Source organism: Fringilla coelebs (genome assembly GCF_963513975.1).
Source record: "Fringilla coelebs genome assembly, chromosome: 2".
NCBI classification, from domain to species: domain Eukaryota; kingdom Metazoa; phylum Chordata; class Aves; order Passeriformes; family Fringillidae; genus Fringilla; species Fringilla coelebs.
Genome location: NC_140029.1, coordinates 91,072,571 through 91,093,881, shown reverse-complemented (window position 1 = coordinate 91,093,881; position 21,311 = coordinate 91,072,571). Strand labels below are relative to the sequence as shown.

At 42.1% G+C, this 21,311-nt stretch overlaps 1 protein-coding gene across 3 annotated transcripts; it reads right to left on the bottom strand.

Moving 5' to 3' along the window:
* Positions 1-182: 182 nt before the first annotated feature.
* NAA50 (N-alpha-acetyltransferase 50, NatE catalytic subunit) lies at positions 183-21,092 on the bottom strand (the record flags this gene model as incomplete). Of its 3 annotated transcripts, none has more annotated exons than XM_084227002.1 (5): positions 183-4,158; positions 6,611-6,677; positions 7,660-7,779; positions 8,232-8,368; positions 20,928-21,092. In XM_084227002.1, 5 exons carry the CDS (start codon positions 20,933-20,935, stop codon positions 3,978-3,980), a joined length of 513 nt encoding a protein of 170 aa, XP_084083128.1. In that variant the 3' UTR covers positions 183-3,977. The 3 variants fall into 3 exon arrangements, with proteins under 3 accessions (XP_084083128.1, XP_084083129.1, XP_084083127.1); XM_084227003.1 differs by having other exon boundaries at positions 8,232-8,365; XM_084227001.1 differs by lacking the exon at positions 20,928-21,092 and having other exon boundaries at positions 8,232-8,403.
* Between the last annotated feature and the right edge of the window lie 219 nt (positions 21,093-21,311).

Below are 21,311 nucleotides of genomic sequence, written 5' to 3'. Positions count from 1 at the left end.
AAACAGACCTCGCTCTGCACAGTTGTCAGCCACCCTTGGCATTCACCCCAGGAGCCCAACACACAGTTCATGTTAGAAAACTTCTTAGTTACACAGTTTATGACACATCTGAGGAATAGTCTATATCTGATTTCAGAAGGAAACAGCCGGACAGCAAAAAACTGCACACGACAAGTTGTAAATGACATAACTCAAATAGTGCACGTTTATTCTGAACGGTATTTCTAAAGAGTTTGAGAAAAACAAAAACATGCTCCTGATGTACAACAAGGGCAATGATATAGATTAAAAATGGACCATCTTATTGTAAAGAATTTGCTCCCCCTGCAACTTAACTTGTAACATTGAGAATGCATTTGTAAACTGCATACAGCATACCTTTCACTAAATCTTAACTCAAGAGACCAGGGGTGGTCTTAGCCAAATTAATCAGGAAGCAGTTGCAGATTCAAAAGAAACATCCAAGTCAGCAAACACTTTACAAAACACAGACAATTGTGCATAGCAGCTGACCCTGGATTACAACATAGGGGAGAATAAAACAATTTGGAGGATCAAATTTTTACTAGACACAGGGCACCATCAAGATTTAACTAAATAGCATGTAAGTTTGTTTCAATTGTAACAGTATGTCGTATTTAGTTGGCAGGTTTAACCATTAGCTGCATCATGTAAACTCAGCCAGTTTCTGTATACACTAAATACATTCTTCCCCCTTATCCCTCCCAAAAATGAGGGATCTCTCTTCTGGATGATCCTTTTTCTCCTGTACCATGGTTTCCTCAAGTAGGAGTCTTTTTGTAGGCAATATCTTCATACTTCAACCGATGCATGACAAAGCCAGTTGCAGAGGTTCAGGAGTAACTCATATATACACAATTTACACTCTAAAGCTGTTAGTCGCATACTTTTTCTTGCTGGATCTTCATCCAGAACAGGAAGTGCTGGTGGTTTTTTTTTTCCCCCACTGAAACTCCCAACTTTGCAAAAATTTAGTTGTTCAGAAGCTGTTATTTTCAAACTAGAAGGATGTCCTCCTGCAGCAACAATCAAAGTAACTGAAGTTCTCTGCAGTAAGCCCATACTTCACACAATTTCAGTGTCTCTAGGTAACAGCACTAAAATATAGCACTCTCCTCCCTCACTCAACACAACTGTTAGACTAATAAAATACAACTGTTTGTCATCCAGAACCACTGACCTTCACTTGCCCTTACCCATGTACAGGGAACACAGTTTTCTTAAGATTCAGATTAAACCTTGTATTCAAGATTCAACAACTGTTTTCCAGGATTAATAGCCTGGGAAAAGGAGTCTTAGATTTATTCTCTCTTCCACCTCCTACAAAACATTTTGTTAGAAGTTACAATGAGGCAGGTCTGCTGTGGAATAGGAGCTTTAAGAATTGTTCTCATGGATACATTCATAGAATGATGGCAGCCCAAAGGAAAAAGAGACAGAAACAAAGGTTAATCCAAGTAAGTTCAGACATTAGACTTGTACTTTTAAACCTGAAGAATAACTGTCTGTGAAACACACTGATTTGTGGAAGCCTACGACAACAGCAAATCCTAAGAGTTCATATCCCCACACCCATCTACCCAACCCAAACACTTACCACTTAGTTCTAGAAGAATGAAGAGCACTTTGCTTGGCACCAGAGGCAGCTATGGTCTGAGTTACAGCTGTGCTGCACGAACATCCTCAAATACAATACTATCTCTCTCTCTCCCTCTACATACTTCTCTTGGTTTGGTCTACAGATGGCCAGGGAAACTATGTTGGCATATGACAAGCTAATTGTGCTTCGATGCATCCCCTTCTAGAAAGATGCCGGGCTGCCAACATAACCACCACGAGCAGGTCCTAGCTGTACTGAAAATAAGCTTTTGTCAAAACTAGGCTGCCTCTGGCCACGGGAACCGTTTGCATCTTTCTAGCCAGAGTCTGCCACCACGTGTTGCAAACGCAGGTGCTCGAGCCACGCAGACGGGCTGGTGTTGGCCACCTGCCCATCTCCAAGACTCCATTAGTGCAAACTCAGCAAATTAAGCAGCCGTTTTCCAGCACAAGTCTGTCAAGATGCCCTCCAACAAATGCTACACACCTCTGTCAAAGAAGGAGCAACTGTGTAGCAGCTGGTATAGTCATCCCTGGGGTATCAAAGACCACCTAATGTGCAGCGAGGGGTGCCATCCCTTGCCTCACCACAATTCCCGTTTTGGAATCCTTGGTTTCCAAGTCACCCTCTAATGACTGGACAGCACCTACTAACCAGATGTATGCTGCAATGCACACTACAGGTTGGAGGCTTTCAGAGCGGAAGAATTCAAGATGCAGATCTAAACTTTAAAAAACAAAACAGGAAAAGAATACAGTTCAGCATCTACATGGGGGATGGGGCAGGTTGGTGTTGTCTCAGCTCAGTGCACTTTCCCAGATGCTTGGAGAAGAGTCCAAGCTCAAGTTGGTATTTATATTGGCATACATAAAATTGCTGGCAACAGTGCCTAGAAAGGAGCACTGGTATTCACGCAAACAAAGCATGAAAAGATGCAAAGCAGAGCTTAGTACAGTTTACTGTAGCCTCAAAGTTACAGTACTAGGAAGAAGCCAGCCAGCCTATTTTCCAAACCCATAAAATGCTCTAATATACACTGCTTTCTCCGGTGCTCCACCAACACCCTCTCACCAGAGGAGAACTGCATTATTTCTACTGAACAGGGGAAGGGGAAAATAATCTTCAAAGGAGCAAAACCACACAGTTCTTCACCACCTCCTCCCAAAGGAGCTCATAAACACAGCAAGTCAAGCCAATCCCAAGCAAATCCAGGAGACCCTGCAAAGCCATGTGATTAGGGTCAGATTCATGTCTGCCTTCTTAGCCTTGCTGCCTGGTTTCCTCAACCCTTACATCTGTCACTGCAGATTCAGTAGCTGTTAACAAAGTTATCTGGGGACAGGTGCCTGCCTTATGTCATCAAAGCTGGTAAGGTGGTCACAGTCACTTTTTCCATCCCAACAACACAGATAAAACTAACTCTCAATGAGCCCTGCAGAATTTCACCCATTTTTAAAGCAAGGGTGGTGCCCCAGGATTCATATTTTTACAAGGTTATTCTTGCCAGTACCAGATCTAGCTCTTACTCTGGCAAAAGTCTGCTGGGAGTTGGGCAAATGAAAATAAGAAAAAACAAAGACCACTCTAAATCCTCCTCTCAGTCAGTTAAGAAGTGTAGCACCAGCTTGGGTGAGGAGTATTTAAAAAAAGCATCCAAAAAGATCAGCCCAGGCAAAGTGAAAAGGTATGGTAAAGTAGCCCACCCTTCTCAGCAAAAGATGGAGGAAAAAGCCATACTCAAAAATATTGGGAAGAACTAAATATACTTTTTTGAGGTGGGGGAATTAAAAGGAAGAGTGGGGAGTACTGAAGTAACATTCAAAGGTTGGGGGAGAGTAAAGTACCCTGTAGGTTATAAAAAACACAATAATGTAGGAGTCAAAGGACAAGATATTGCTTTGCCTTTTCCCCCCCTATTGGGTTTACATTCTGCTTACTGAAAGAATAATTCTGAAGGAAACTTGTCATCAGGATAACCTGCTCAAGCCCTCCACACCTCAAAAGAGATCTGCACACCTTTTCCCACCCCAACAAAAGACAAAAACAAAAAATCAGCCTCCCTGCCCTCAAAAAACCAGAAAAACACCAGAAAGGAGAGCTCAAAAAAAAAAAATCCAAAACCAACCAAAACCCAACCCCAAACATGATTGGACAATCCTTGGAAGAAGCATTACATTTTGTTGGAGAGAGGTCAAGAAAAAAAAAATTAAGATGAAGAGGTGGAGTTAAAAAAAAAAAAAAAAACCAACCATAACAAAATGAAAAACCAACCAACCAATCAAAAAAAAAAAAAAAAGGCCTCTCTTTCCTTATTTGGCGACAAGCAAGTGCAAGAAAGTGTCCGCTGGGGTTTTGTTCAGTTGTCGGTCTTTTGCACATCTGCGTTCTGGCCAAGACAAGGGGCTTTGAGGTTTTTCTGCAGCACGTGGGCATCTGCGGGCTCTATCCTCTTGTAGTAGTTCTTCTTCGTCTCAATGATCTCAAAGCCAAACTTTCTGTAGAAGTCAATTGCAGATTCGTTGCTGATCTGGACGTGCCTGGGACAGAACAGGCATAGAGAGACGGGGGTCAGTATTCTGCCTCCATACTCAGAATAGTCAAAGACAAGAAAAGCAGCTAGCTAGTTAGAGACAGGAACAGCAGCGTAAATCCAAGACTGGAAATGTTGGTCTTCCCAATTCAATTCTCGGCTAACACTCAGGTCCTGGATGGCCCATGGCTGTACACAGTAGTAAATGTTTCTCCTCAGTAAAACTCTTTGAAGGAACACAAAATAGCAGAGAGACTCTGAAGTGTTACTACCTCAGTAATTTAATTTCTCTTCATCTTAATAAAGCAATATGGCAGATATTCAGTGGAAATATGTAACAGAGTTTCACTATAAAGCCAAATTTAACCTCCTGCAGTAACACTTTGCAGATGACCAGAGGAGTTGTTCAGCCATGATCCTAACACATACAACTGGCAATGGTGTTTCACACGATTTTAACACCCTGCTCTACTTTAACCACTCCTCCCTCCTTACAAAAAGTTGTAATACAAAGAAGTACTAAGGATTTACAAAGTTCTGTTCCATTGCACTTAGAGTTTCCCTGGAGTTTTACAGATTTTGCTAGCTTTTTCAAGGTGTCCAAAACAAACAGCTGTCAGTCCTTCACCCTGACTAGGACATTGATTTGTGCAAGTTTCGTTAAAAAAAAAAAAAAAAAAAAAGAAAGAGAAAAGAAATAAAAATGTTTATATCAATAAAAGGCATTCATTAAACACTTCCAAAATTCAGTGGACACTGCACAACTTCATGAATCACTTTGTCATGACAACACGCTGCATAACCATAGAACCAAAGTAACTGTGGAAGCAACAGCAGAACAAAACAAAAAATCTTAGTGTTAAGCCCAACAAGCACCAAAAAGCTAAAAGAGAACTTTATTGTAATGACAAATTTAGGCAGCAATATCAAATTTGGTGCTAAACTGCATATCATGTTCAAATAGAAGATGCACAAGCAATAGACATAGTAATAAAATCAATAAAAGAACTTTAGCCCAGTTTTGGGGGGCTATTTATTGTCATGCCAGAATCCTTGGTCTAGGAACTATAAAGAAGGATTATGAAGGATGTGGGGTTTTTTTGGTATTAGAACCAGCAAACAGTTCCTTCACTGTGGACACAGTGGGATGCAAAAGTAAAAAGGACAGTCCCTGTTCCATTATGTAGGCATCTCAGAGAGAGTTCATTACCACTTCTCTGAGGCAGAAGACCAGGAAGGAACACGAGCCAAAGGCAACTTTACTCAGATGCCTCTTCAAAACACCTCTTACAGAGATGGCACAAAGCAACAACAGCAGAGGACGAGGAAGAGTCCGCACCTCCATGGCAGAAGTGGACTGACTTGGAGGAGAAAGTCACTCCATTTATAGTGATATCAGTGTATGAAACACTCCTCACAGAGCATCTTCCACAGGCATGGCAAGTATTCAGGGTGTAGTTCTGTGGCAGCGTAAGTCCATCCAAGCTGTACCTGCTGTGGGACCGTCCCCAGCAGTGCATCGTGCTTGCACTGGTGTGACAGCCAAGGCAGTGACGGACAAGGAGGAGTTGGCTCAGAGAAGCGATCGGGCCAAAAACTGCCATCAAACCAAACTCACTTGGTAACCACACAGAAACCAATGCACAGCACAAGGCAGAAGTGCAAAACCAGCAGCAAAGGAAAAGCATCGTTTTGGCACGTATGGATTTCAGACTCTCTTTCCAGGGGGACTACTGGTACTGCCCTCTACCCCAGTGCTTCTTCTCTTGCCTGCATCATGCCAAGTGCTTACATAGACAGGCAGTTGATTTTAAAAATAACCGAAACAAAGCACAAGAAAACCACCCCCAAAACCCAAAACCACACTAGAACAAAAAACAACACCGTGAAACAAAACTGAAAACAGCTTTCCCCGCTGGGTCAGGGCACTGATCTAGTTTATTGTGTTGTTACACAAAGAGCTGACCTGGCAGCGTGCAAGAATGGGAATAGCAGTTTGGCCTTATTACGGAATGTAGTAAACTTTCAGTGCTTGCAAACATCTCTAATATTCTAACCCACAGAGTGTTGTCATAAAAGACAGAAAGCAAATACATCAAAACTAGATTCAAGACTTGCAGTATTTTCCATTCTGAAGATGGTCTTGTATGATAAAAATAAAATCCTTTTTAAAAAGATTTTTTTTTTTGGTCTTCCAGTGCAATTTTACTCTAGAACATAATTTTGTAACTAAACTACTTTCAAATTCAGCAAATTTGCAGCACCCTTTCTATATCAAGCAGCTTTTGGTTTTCTCAGCATTACACAACAAGCCCAGAATATGACCCCTGGCTTTCCTGCTATGTTACATGACCCCACAAAAATATACACTAAACCCACACTTGGATCTCCATCCCTTTGCTCCCATATCTACCTTTACCATCTCTCAAAAAACGCACAAGTGTAACTCATTTACTTACAGATAGATGTTGTCAAAAGTGCCATCTTTTTCACAGATGTTTAAGACATGATTCAACATTTTAGTTCCTGCCAAAAGATAAAGAGATACTTAAGAAAACTAGAAGGGCACAATTTAGTCTCTACTTAGCTAGGCGCTTCCTTGAGGAGAGACAGGTTAACTGTAGGTAGACTAAAATGATAAAGTGTAAAAACTAGGAAAGGCAAATAAAACATGATGTGTAAGTACTTCATTCTGTCTCTGATTGCTCATAAACCTTAATTAATTGTTTTTTTTGAAGAAGAAATAAAAATCACAACAGACCAGAAGCATTTGTATAAATCAGCTTATTTTAATACTAGTTTCAAGGTAAATCACCTTATTTTAATATTAGTTTCAAGGTCTCAAAATACCGTCAAAATATTGTACAAAGTAGTGAGGGCACTGGTAAGCTTTTCTACTCAAGACCTAGTAAAATAATTTAAAATAAAGTTATCTTTTCGTTCCAGTTTGTCAAGACAAACAGGATACCATAGGTCTTGATTAATCTGTCCTATGGGTTTGCAACGTGGAGCAAAGAACTAAACGCAATATAGACAAAAAGTAGGTGCAACCCCTGAGCAGAAATAATCACTAGTGATAAAGACAAAATAAATATAAAGCCACTACATTTAGAAGAGTGAATTTAGAAGAGAGAAGCCAATGAAGGAATGTGGTGTTCTACTTATGTATGACTTGCATACTGGCTACATATCTCTGACAAATTATTTAATCTCTCTCTGCAATAATTTTCACACCCATAGAAGCAGAGAATTTACATCACAGTATGATAATATGATTAAGATTAAAGTAATCTGAAATCCTGAATTAAAAATTTCTACAAAAGATTCATTTCTGAAAGGCAGGGAAGAATCAACACATGATAAATCATACTCTTTCCCCCAAGTCCCTTCCAAAGAAATCAGCAGTCTAAAGTGCACTAACTTGGTTAAAGATCTGAAAGAGCATTTAAAAAGCTGGACAGCAACCTCGTTTCTTTGATGCCTCAGATATAAAAGAAGACTTCTTTACCTATTCCTAGCCTTCGGTAGGGTGCCAGGCATCCAAGTGTCATGATGTACAGTCTCTTCTGGTTCTGGGAGTGATCCACCCTACAGCACACTGCTCCCACTGCAATATCATTGAAATAGGCTGCCAGGGTGGGAAACAAAGATTTATCAGTAACAAGTTTCAAACGACACATACAGCTCTTTCATTTGCACCCTGTATCTTCCTCCCTCCCCTCTCATTAATTATCCTATCCAGATAAAATAACATACATTGTGGATTATTCACACTTGGAATGAAGCAACTAGTGCTGTTTTGACACAGTGGTTGCTCATCACTGTTCACACCAACCAGCAATGGCATCAGGAGGTAAGCTGGCAATGCACAACTGCTTTTTTCGGAACAGAAAACATTCCCAGTGGACATAATCTATTCAGAACACAGACCCTCTGTGGCTTCTTTGAGGCTCTAAAACAGTTATTTTTCATGATGTAAAACAACTAAATAGAAGGAGCTGCTATTTAAAACCATTATGGATAGCAATGATGACCACTTCTGCCACCACAGCCCACAATTACTGGCAAGAACATTTGTACCTAGTTTGGCAAGTTCGCCAACCTCCAGTACATCCTTGTAGAACTTGTCATTGTAGCTGACAGGAAAAATGACCTGGTTTAGCCTCTTCAGCTGCTTAATGTTGTGTGGCGTCACATCTCCCAGCTCGATCCGGCTACTGGAACAAATCAAAACATGCTTAACATCTGACATACTGCAACATTTTTAAGGACACCCAAGATCAATTACTTTGCTTATCCTTAGAGAACTGTCCCATCTAACAGTCAGCTCAATACATATTTGAACTGCCACATCCAACCCATGCAATCAAGTCTTACACTGGCGGCTGATTTAAGTCCCAAATCTAGTTTCAGTCAGTTCTATACAGTCAGAAGTTTCTCAGGCCACACTAAAACACTAATGTACTATAGTATATGTGTGGTTTTACTGGGTGGAAGACACAGAACATGGATCTCTACAGAAGAATTAGCTTTAACGTTATTCCACTCATTTTCCCTCTGATCATCAAGATCACAAAAAAAATAGAAACTCCAGTGAAAATATGGGAGGAACAGGAAGCTAGAACAGAGACCAAGGAAATGAAGTCCTTATCCATGCTTTAAAGACAACCTCAATTTTACCACCTGTCAATACAAAGCCTATGCTTAGACAAAGTCATTACTAGACATCTTTCTCTAAAAACCAACGATACTGTGTGCAACAAATATATTAAGCCTGTTAATATGCAACTGTGCTCTTCTCAAGGTGATATCTGCATCTACTTTGATCATCACTGAAATCTTTCTTCCTGCTGAGAGCAGAACCACAACCTTAAAATACACTGATTTATACTGAGAAGAAATAGACCAAGCTTCTCCCCTTTCTAAGACTAACTTCCTGACAGAAACACTATACACACAGAAGAAAACTAAGAAAGAAAAAGAAAAGAAAAGAAAAGAAAAGAAAAGAAAAGAAAAGAAAAGAAAAGAAAAGAAAAGAAAAGAAAAGAAAAGAAAAGAAAAGAAAAGAAAAGAAAAGAAAAGAAAAGAAAAGAAAAGAAAAGAAAAGAAAAGAAAAGAAAAGAAAAGAAAAGAAAAGAAAAGAAAAGAAAAGAAAAGAAAAGAAAAAGAAATTTAAAAAGAGATTAGTTACCCTTGGATGAGGGCAAGCAGTTTTAACAATGATTACAAGAATGAAAAATAAAAAGACCAAGATAATCAAAATTGTTTCCCAAATGATCACCAGGGTATGTAGAAAGCCAGTGCATATGGAATTAGAAAAGAACACAATTCTAGGTTCTTATCAGCCCTGTTTTACTGAATAGATATGGGCAGCCAGATTGTTTTCTGCCCAAATAGCAATAAAGACACTGTTTACTCTCAAGATTCCTTTCTTCATGTATGAGCATTTGCACAAATCCTTTTGAGAATTATATTCCAACATAATATAAGTCCCAAGCTAATAAGGATGATGTTCTCACACTACAGAAGTACTCCCAGGGTAAAAAAGCATGCAATCAAAGTTATGAGAAGGTGGAGAAACTGTAGCACTTGTTTTATGCCCAGCTTGACACAACTGCTCAGCCTAGCACTGCAGGGCTTCTTCAGGCTCACAGAAGGCAAGTTCTGCTCCCAGCCAGCAGTGCTGCTGCCTTTTCCTCGTAAAGGGCAGGAGTATACATGTGGCATGTGCGATCCTGGGTATATTTGTGTCTGTGAAAGAGTTTTGCTGGAGTAGGGCACCTCAGTCATCTTGTACTAGGAGGGAAAAGAAGCTTGAAGAGTCCCTTTTGCTGCAGTCTGCATGAGAATAGAAACCAAAGGGAGCAGGTTTCAACAGCCCAGCTAGGTCAGATGAGCTGCAGTGCAGGAGGTTAGTAAAGGAGGAGACAAACCTCACATTCATACTCAGTTACTGAAAGCTGAGACCACGTCTCCAAATAACACAATATTAGCCTCGGTGATACAAAAAAGTACCAGGAGTTCCAAGCTTCAGTAGATCAGCAATGCTAGCATGATAAACCCACAACAAAGTTGCTATACACCACATCTCCTTTTGAGCAAAAATCCCTGACACAAACCATCATCAGGTAGTGTTTTCTAATATTATTTAAAGATTAATTAGTTACTAATCAAACAAACCAGGCATTAGAAGACAGTGACTATGAAATATTTATGACAGTGCAACAGAACAAAAATATATTACCACAGGCAGCCAGGACAAGATGGCTAAGAAAGGGAACATGGCCAGAAAATGGATCTTCACCAAGAAGGTTTTAGAAAGAGAACAAAAAAATAAATAAATAAATACAGAAACAGAGTCTAAGGCTGGGAGCTGCTGAGCCAAGACATCACCTCCGAGGCTGGCATCAGGCCAGAGAAATGAGCTCTCTTAGTAGATGGCTAAAAGGCACTTGCTGACACATTTCCTCAAGCCCCTGGACTTCCCCCCTCTGTCTCTCACCACTTGTCACATTCCCTCCTGCCATCTCCCACTGCTTGTCTCCTATGCTCTGTCACTATCTGGTTTGTCCTTGCAAGAATTGCACCAGGGACAATATCTTATCCTGGAGAATAATATGAAAGAGGTTTGAGAAACACTGCGAGAAGCATAAATCAATACCCTAAACACATCTGTTTAAATAGCATGTACTCAAACCATAAACTACTTTAATGTATAGCACTAGCTGATTAAATCAGCACCACATCTATTATGCACAAAACCATTTAATACGTAAATTAAGTAAGAACATGGAAAGGAAGACCCACATTATGAGAATTCATCATTTTGCCTGAGGACAGTGTGGCCAAAGTGCCACTGGGGCCTTGAGTAAAATCATGGGAAAGCTGGCACAGCTACAAAAGTAGCACTCTTGCTTCCCTGAGCCACTCATTTCCATCCTCTTTTGCTGGCACAAATGTTTGTGCATCAATGTAGTGAACCAACCCCAATTAAAACTAACCTGTACAAAAAAAAGGAAAGTTTAGTTTTAACCCACACCAATCCCCTGACTGTGTTCATCACAAAAGTCCTCTGCCAGAATAAAGAAGAGAAAAAAAGTTTCCATAGGCAGAACTAATTGGTTCTTAAGCAGAAGTGCCAGCTCACCTCAGTTTAAACTGGAAGTACTGTACAAGAGGAGCACAGGGATGTAGATTATCCAGTACATCTGTGAACAGTCTAAGATATTATGCTACACTTTATCATCCATAGAACAATGTGCACTTTAAAAAACCATTCCAAATATCCAAGACAAAGCACCTGTAATAAAGGACTCAAAATTATCTCTCCCTTATTTTCACCAAAGTAAAGCAAACAGCTTTGTGGGGTCCTTTTTGCTGTTGTTTGTTTTTAACAGTAGTTTACAACTAGACCTGGTTCTTCAAGTGAAGTCTCAGCTAAATCAATAACTTAAGCAAGTTCACTATGTCAGCTAAGGTCTGACTAGGCCAGTCCTGTGCATTCGAGCTTAGTAGAAAGTGTACCAAAAACACTTGTCCTCTGCTATTGCAAAGAAAAAAATTAAATTATGAGCTCAAATTATCATACGAGAGAACAAAGATGTGTAAAGAACTGGAAGTGCTCAGAAGGGACATGCCCTCCCATAACAAATTATTCAACTCTATTCTATAATGCCACTAATATTCCTAAGAAGATCCATACTTACTACTGGCACCCCACAGCTCAAATGGCACTCCATGGAAGATGCAATAGTCAACTGTACTCCATCTTAGATGTCAAAGCCATTTGGACAAGCCAGTCACCCCATTCCAAGCAATTGTTTTTACCACAGAGGAATGTGGGACTCCAGGCTTATCAAGTCAGGCCTCTTACTACCACAGAGTTCTACAAATCCATACTCTCCTCAATGAAATACCAGCCTTCTGAAACTACTAACTACTTAAACATCTTCCAGTGCAAGGCTGTTCCCACGCTACCATTATTCTCAGTCACTCCAATATACTCAAATGTACCTCTATGCTGCCTGGAGATGATGGGCACCATTGCTCAGGCCTTTTCAGAGTTATCATGGTCTCTTCATACCTTTCTTCTAACTAAAGCCAAGCTCCTGGCCCTTTCCGGTAAGGCTGGCTGTTAATTCCTACTATTGTCATACGAGCTCTTCCTTACATTTCCTTCTGATTAAAGTTGATTTTCCTTAAACATGGCTAATCAAAACCAATTACAGCAGCCCAAACACTATTGTCCTGTCCAATGGCACTAAGTTTTTCCTGTCACTACTGGAAGCATTTTCCTGACATATCCTAGGACTACATTTTCATGAGAAACATTCAGCATTTTTCATGACTGCTACATGCAATGACTTGGTCACTGGGGGAAAAAACACTTGGAGAATTGACTAGTAAAGGAAATCAGCTCCTGGTGCATAGGCTGCTATCTGTTAAAATGCACAGCAACACTGCCCAGTGATGTAAGAGCGGAAGTGAAGAGTGATCCACCAAATCTGAAGAGAAGTGTGACTTTAGTGAGGTGACAGGCACCACTTCCTGAAACTGGATGCATGCCCAGAACATTGGCATTAACACTCCTGCTCTTGCATGCCAGTGTCCTAAGATCCTCCAGGCACTGGCTAGAAAAAGCCTCACGCTTTTTGTAGGACCAAATGCAATCTATTTAGTCCTGCTGCAGTTGCATTGCTCTGCCTGCAGCTTACAGTGCCATGATTTGAACAGTCTGTTTTTCCTACAATGTCTTACATTGATACTGGTGGAAATAACACAGGCTACATGAGGCATTAGTGTTACTAATGTTAAGACTGCCTTTTGCTGCTCAACATATACCAAAGGAGAACTGCTATACAGAATGACAGCTCAAGAAGCAGCCAATTTCCAGCTACAGTTCAGCAGGAAATGCAAATTCACTCCCTGGGAATCACAAGTGCCTAACACTAGTTTAGAACCAACATCAGGGAGGAAAAGCAAATTTCGAGTTTCTTAATGCTGTAAGAATCTCAGTCTCATTCAACTTTAAATAGTGCAAGTCTCTCCCCAGAGGGCTGTGCCTGACTGAAACAGATCTCTGTGTAACTGATAGCTGGGCTCAAGCTTATTGAAGGCATCTGGCAGGCTATATTTAGCAGAGCTGTATCTGAAACTTGCAAAACTTACTGAGGAGTAAGTCGGAGAAACAGCACTGAGAAATGGGCCCTAACAAATTAAGAGGACTTCAGAGAAGGTTTGTCACCTGCTAAGCGGCCAGCTAGCTTTATTGCTTCTATTTTGGCATCCAAGTCAAAGCAGGAGTCTAGACAGGATAATCCGCTCATAAAATCAAACCAAACCAAACTAGAACTATGAAGGCTCTGCTTAGATTTCACTCCAAGGCCAAAAGAGCCTCTTCTAGTATTTTGGGGTCGTTGGGATTTTCATGGGGTTTTTTGTTTGCTTTGTTTTTGCTTAGGATTTTTATTTAATAGATGAGCTGTCTTGCTACACACACACAAGATAGTCTAGTTCTTGTGGGCAGAGCAGTATGTTTTCAATTATCTCAAAGATCTGTCGGCTGCATATCTACTCTGCTTCGCTTGTCAGAAAACCAGAAGGATAAGTAGAAACCTAGCACGCAAAAAGCCTTACCAATTTGCTCTGAGACCCCTGATCTTCTTTAGTCCTGCTTACTACTGAAAACATGTGTTGCATGACACCTGATACCCTGCTGGACGCTACCCCACTTCTGGCCTGCAGAAGAGCACAATGATGTACAGAAGAAAACACAGTTTTAGAATCAGAATTAACAGAAGACTTCATTCAAGGCTTGCAAGACTACTGGATGTCACTGAGAACAGGTTTCATGCATCACAATTCCCCAAGACATTCCCTTGCTGCCCCTCCCTTTAGCATTAAAAAAAGGAAAAAAAATACACAGCACATTACAGCCAAGTTTCTTCATTATATCTGGATGTCATATAATTTACTCTGCTTCAACTTAGAAAACCTGACCACATACAAAAGACTGGCCAGTCTTCACATGCAAGAAGCAAAGTTATGCTATAATAGCCTCACAGTTTTTCCAACTGAAACATGTCCTACCTAGGTCTCAAATCTTCAAGTGAAAAATAAACTTTTCCAAGAAAATTATAAGCTATGATATTTTGTAGATGGATACAAAGAGCATGAATCACTATGTCCAGCTGACAGAATTTTCAAACTCTAAAATAGAAAAAATAAATGCAGCTGGTCTAGAACAGAAAAGCAGACCCACATACATCACTTAGTTGTCCATAAAATTCTGCTGCTCCAGAGCACTTCACAAAGTTAAGGCCAAAAAATTTATTCAGCCTATCCCAGGTACATCAATATCAGGTAAAAGAGGAAACAACTTGTCTCCCATCATACAGCAGACAAAGGGCTGCCAGAAACCCCAACTCTTCGTTGCTGCTCTAAAGCAAACTCACAAGAACATTGATTTTTATCCATGACTGCTAAACAGAAGTACTTCACTATTTTGAAATAACTTCCCCCAAAATTAATTTTGTGCCTCCACTAACTATATCCTGAGACACCTTACAAATTACTGCCCCTTTCCACACCCTCAATGTCCCCAGACCTAACAATTATAACCCTTACTTGCCTCCCAGAAGATTATGAGCCTTGCTAATTAGTGTTCATCAAGTACCTGATGATTATCAGGTAAGAACAGATGCTTACCTTTAAATTCAAAATAGAAGCGATGCTTACAAAGTACCTTATTTACATAAATACATCTTGAGGGCACTTCTTGTATGTACACAGGCAACAAACTATGGAATTGACACACAAACTATTTCTATAGGCCACTGAAAATGCATTTCTTTACAAATGCCTTTGTCCATTAGAATAGTGGGGGGAAAAAAAGTCAGGTCATCATGGGTTTCCTACTTATTCTTTGGATTTCAATCCCAGAATTGGGTTTTGCAAGGTGTTCAAATCACACATTATATTAATAACATACTGTGAAAAATTAACTGAATGTTAATTTTCAGTTTCATGTGCCTACCTTAAAACACTTCTAAGGCAACAATCATTTCCCCCCCATCCTCTTCCTAATTTCACTAAGAATGAATTGCTCTCAAAAAAAAAATTGTGCCAAAGATCAAAAAACAAATAAATCACCTTTAACCGCAATTTTCAACTTAATTTGTGATCTTTGCCAACAATCCCAAGTGCCATGTAGAGTTAACTTTCATGAGCGTTCAGCTGCTGCCCAGGTCTCATCCCATAATCTCAAGAGAACATAAATACAAGGCTCAAATGGCGGAAATCTGAAGTTTTTTTAGGGTTAGAGATTCTAGTCTGCTAAGGGCCAAAAATCACATGGAGTCTGGAAAGGAACAGGGAGAGGGAGAAGGAAGGCCAAGTGAGCTCAGGAAGTACTTCACACATGAAGATCTTACTATGAAGCGCAGTATTTTCAATTAATTAAAGAAAGAAATACTCTGCCCCTAGGAAAATTCAAATATCTTAATCTTAGTCGCCTGGTGACAGTGTTGTGGAAATGGTTTTGGCTCTATTTTCAATAAAGCCTAAGGTATAATTTCCTTCTTATAATGAATTCATTCAATATGCTTTGACACAAATACACAGTTACCCCATTTTAGTGCTGTGCTTTCCTGCTCTCAGGTCTTCAAGGCCAAGAGTCTCCAAATAACCAGGTATTCTTCTGTGCACAGACTCTCTTACCTTGGCTTCCCCGCCTCAAACTCCCTCCTGACAAACTTCTGCTGCTTTGCAACTAACTCCCACATGGGCCACTTCTTCCCTTTCTCTTTTCCAGACACAAGTAGAAAGTAATCCCCTCATTGCCTGCCTCACTTCTATCTTATCAATTCCCAAACAAATATAAAGCTCCAACTTTTCATGTTCTTTCCTCTTCTGGATAAAAATATCTAGCGCCTTCTCAGATTATTGGTCTGAATACTTCTAATGCTTGCCAAATGGGCAGGCTCTTCAAGTTCTGAATGATTTCCACTTGGATTAAAGTATTTTTCTGGCTCAACCATCACCCATTATTCCCCATTTTAAAAGAGATTTAGTGCGGCAAAGGAAGATGCATCATTTCTTGTCCTCAGGAGATGGCAGCAGAGTCTGTGGCATTTGATGATTAACTAATGTTACCACATTTTTCACAGAAATGTTCCAAACTACCAAGCTACATCTACATGCAGAAAGAACCAAATGGTCAAACAGTACTCAAAACACAAGACTGGGTTCTAAAGTGCTTCAGTAAAATGGCTACAACTCCTCAGCTACCTTCCTACCCTCCCAAGCCTTCCTACTTCATGGAATGTCTTAATCTGGTTAAGGAATTAAACTCAAAGTGGGCAGAGTTATAAATCAGGTTAAAGTACCTATAATAAACGGCACTGAGTTTTTTATAAACTCATTTAGAAGCTGTTAAGCCATTTGTAAGCTAGCATATAGGCAAGGTCTAAATTTACCATCCATGAAAATAAATGCAGACTTTAGCTCACACTTGGACATTTCTAGGTTCAGAAAAAGCCTTAAAAATAAAGTGATTTTCAAGCTCAATTACCTTTTTTGTCCTGACTCCAGTGCATATGACCATTCAGCAGTTTTCTCATAAACTTGGAACTTCCTCCCATATATGTTAAGCTTAGCACTGTGCCGAGCAAATGGAAACAATTCAGCAGCTCTGCACAAACTCTGTCATACTAACTCAGGAGAGAAAAAACCCTCCCCATTCTCCTCAGAAACATGATCATCTTCAGGACCTTGAAAGGTTTACTCCTTGAATCCGGGCATAACAAGCAGAGGTATCAGAGCTTACACACTTCAGAAACAATATAGTTATTCTACCGTTATGTTTAGTACTCCTCAGCTGTGTTGTCCTACAAAGGCAGCCAGAGCAGCACAAGCCTGCAAAGTCTCAGGGTTAGGAAGTTCTCTCAGGCAGCAGGTACCTGTCACGTAGGATGTAGCCTGTAGGAGTCTTCCACAGCAAGTCAGGAGGACCCTCAGTTACTACAAAACCTGAGACTTACCTAGAAACATGATGAAGTTGAGAGGCAATCTCCTAGGAGTGTCTTACCCAAAAGTAGTCAAGTGCACACTTCTTTCTAAGGCTGGTTTAACACACAGCACTCTTACTTACTCCCTGTTTCAATCAGTTTTCCACCACATGGCTCAAGATGTGCTGCCGCATGACAATCTCCCACGTGTTTCCCATCAAAACTGGAGAGGGATTTGGTCAATGTGAAAAAAAAAACCACACGCACAGGATCACAGGCACTGAGCCCTGCTTGTAGCATGCACTACTGGCTCCTTGTATGCGACAATCCTGCTCACACAGCAGGTACATGCACACAATGGAGCACACAGGTCCTGCAATAGCCTCGTGTAATGTGATTTTTAGGGAAAACTATCAGGGAAAGGCTGGATGCTGTACTTTCATAGGTTTCATCTGAACTGAAACAAGTCAGAAATGCATCCTTACTTTAAGACATCAAATGTCCCAAACAGCAATCAGCAAATGCTCAAGAATCAATGCAAGACTTTCAGTTTTTTCTCCTTAAAGCCAGCAGCATAACAACTGCAATGAAAACATAAAACCACTGAGCAACAAGTGAATCAACACCATGAAAACAGCAAAGTGCAGGGAGTATTATTTACATCTGCTCTATAAAAACAGGCAGATTACTACAGACAGTGGCACCTCTCTTCCACTGGTATTTTTCCTCATGCAAACACAGTTCTAAAATTTTCAAATTCAAGAACTAACAATAATAACATATAATAAATGAAAATATAAATTAATCTTTAGAGAATCACAAGATTCACTAACAGAATAGTGAATTACCTCAGTTTTTCAGGTCAAATTTAAGGAAAAAAGGGAAACATAATGAAACTCTATTAAAATTATTCAGAAGGTGAACATAAAGCCAAGTGTCACAAAACTAGGTGAAAGCTAATAGCTTTTCCCAGTTGAGAAGATGGTGTTTAACTCATCAAATAAGAGAAAATCCACGAAATTGTAAGCAGCTGAGAAAGCACAAAAATCTTCTGCTATTTCTGAAACCAGAGGGCCCAGGCAGGTCACCTAACCTCAAACAACCTGACGACAGAGACACTACAACCTGCTATGCATTATTAACACATCTATGTGCTATTTCAAATTCAGAGAGCTAAAAAAGAAGGCTGCAAGACACATACATTGACTATACAGTCTTTTAGATCTGAAATTTCATGCCAATGAACCGGATAGTTTCTTTTTTAATTCTCTCTCTGCCAAAGTAGACTCTTCATAATGACAGCTGATTAAACATCAGCTGCTCCAAGCGCTTCCAAAATCATCTCCGCATTTTGTGGGGTGGGTTACAATGCAGTGAATATATTCCCAGAAAAAACAGTCAGATGGAGTCAGTTTGTTCAGAAGGACTTGTCCATAATTTTGGGTTCAAAACTGAAGACAGACTAGATCCCTTCAAGCCTATCAGTTTCTGTATGCTGGGAGCTGAAGCTTTGGATCTATTTTTGGACCCATCTTTTGACAGTACTTGTAGTTCAGGGATCTTCACCGATCTTTGTAACTTAAAAAACAATTTGGTTTTGTTCCAAAGTACCCCTGTGTAATTCATACATTCCTTTTGAACTATTCTCTAGTCCTTTGAGTCTCATTGTATTTAAATGGGGTTATTTTTCAATTTGAGCTCTGCCGGCATATTTGCCTCCATCTGAATTTTTAGAGAACACCTGGATTCAATATGAGAATCTGCACAGGAATATGAATTTATTCAGCACCAGAACTTGCTGTATGGTGCTAATAGTGTTTTGGCAAGACAGGAATATGCTGCTCTTCAAAGAGATGAAAGAGTACCAGAAGAGCAGAAAAACCAAGTACAGAACCCAAAGCTGCAAGCCCTAAAGCTGAACCAAAAATAAAGCTGCCTGTAAGAAAAAGTAAAGTGACAGAAATGAAGTTTGGTGCTTTGGAAGCAGAAGAGTGGTATGCAGGTTTTTTCTCCATAGCCTTTTAGTCTAAAAAAAAGTTACAAGAAGTAAAAAAGCCTATGAAATGAGAACTCCTGATCAGTGCAAGCAAAGCCAGGCTCAGTTCCTTGGGGAGCACTGAGCATGGGAGACAGCTCTGGCCGTGCCCTGCCAGGACATCCCCACAGCACCAGCCTGGCACGCCCGGGCCGCTTTTCCACTCACACAGCCAGGTCCCAGCAACCCCATCCCACGACTGACACACAACCAAAGCAAGGCTAAGGTGCAGCAAACAGCAGAACGGTCAACAAAGGATAAAAGGAAACCCAGTTCTGTCGGGAGCGCTGCGGAACAACGATCACGTCAAGCGCCACCTCATCCTGGACGATCCGTGCTGCCGCTCTTCCCGCAAACCCCGCCGTCCTCATTACACGGGGACTAAGAGTGGGGCTGTCCCATTTTATGTAGGGTGGTGCAGGTGGATAAAGGGCTGTCCAATGTCCCAAACACACCTATCTTATGTCAGCTGAGAGTTTGTTTATTTGCAATCGTCCCTGAACCTCTTTCTACAGACACCTGCCAGCCCCTCAGGATGCCTGAAGCTGCTTACAAGCTGTAAGAACCAGCTAAGAGTGTGTTATCAAGCAGTCTTGTATGACCTCACCCCTATTGCTAATAAGCTAAACCCCTTACCATTTCTTAGTAAAAGCTTAAGTGATTCAGCTTCCATTCACCCTGCCTTAAGCTGCCAAACTGGAATAATAATACCCATCATTGCATAACACCAGTTCCAAGGGGACTGGTTTAATGCTCTTTTGAGAATCAGCTGGGGAAAGCTTCCTCTGTGCCTGTGAAGAAACTGAGGCACAGAACTGGAACAAGCACGTTTTGTGGAGCACAACTGATGCTGAAATTAATAAACATTAGGTGGTTTAGCCAACATTGAAAAACCTGTCCCAAAGTGACCTGGACAAGGTCAGGCAGGTCATCTGACACCAAAGCACAACTCTGAGTGTAAAGGCCTCCAGTCTCCTGTACAAAAACAGGACCTCACTGCCCTCTCTGAGAAGGAAATCAGTGTTTTCAGTCAACCAGATTTGAAATCTCTAGTTTTCAGGAGACAGAGAGAAGTGATGCCAGGCCCAAAACAGTGGGTGTGCTACAGAAACACGACAGAGAACACCGCTCATTTGTCATCCATCCACGCTGCACAGCTTCCACGTAGCAATTAAAGACTTAAAAAACCAACAAAACTGCTAAGAGGATGTTGCGCACAATAGCACTGCAAAACCACACACATCCGAGGCTGGCAGCTTTTTTGCACACAGTGAGCGGCGCTTCTTAGCTACCGCCAGACAAGGACCAGACAGGGACGATAGCCCGGCCAGCATCCCCGCCCGCCGTGCAGATCTCCAGACCCCGCAGGGCGGGATCCCCCCGAGCACGAGGAGCCGCCGCGTCCCGCCCGCTCCAGCGCGGGGCTCAGTGCGGAGAATCCTCGCTCCGGCGGCGCCACGATCGTGACGGCGCGGGAACCCCGCGGGCAGCTCCTGCTCAGCCCAAAGGGCGCCAGCGGCGCACCGCCGGCTTTTCTCGCCCAGAGGGACTCCCCGCCACGGGCCCCGTCCCGGAGGGCGGGAGGGACGCGGAAACACCCCCCGAGCTCAGAGGCGGCGGCACCGCTCGGCCCTCTCCGCCTCCCGCCCGCCGCGCCGCCCGGGCCCGCCCCGCTCCCAGCTCCCCTCCCGGGCGGCCCCAGCGGGCCCGGCCCGGGCCGAGCCCCGCACTCACCCCTTCATGGCGCGTCCGCGGCCTGCCCGCCGTCCGCACTGCCTGCGTCCAGGGCCCGGCGGTGCGGGTGTGGCTCCGGCCTCCCCGTGCTCAGCGCGGGCAGCTCAGTCTCCTCCTGATCCCGCTCCTGGTCCCGATCTTGATCTTGATCCCACTCCCGCTCCACATGGGCCTCCGCCCGCCCCGCCCCGCCCCGTGACCCCTCACCTCACGCCGCGCGCGCGCCCCCGCCCCGCCCGCCATGACCCGCCCGCCCCGCCCCTCCCGCGAGCCCCCGCCGCGCACGCGCCGCACCCCGCGGGGCGGGGGAGGACGGGGAGGCCTCGCGCGTATCGGGGGCGGGACGTGGGTGCCATCACGTGACTCCGAGAAACCAATCAGTAG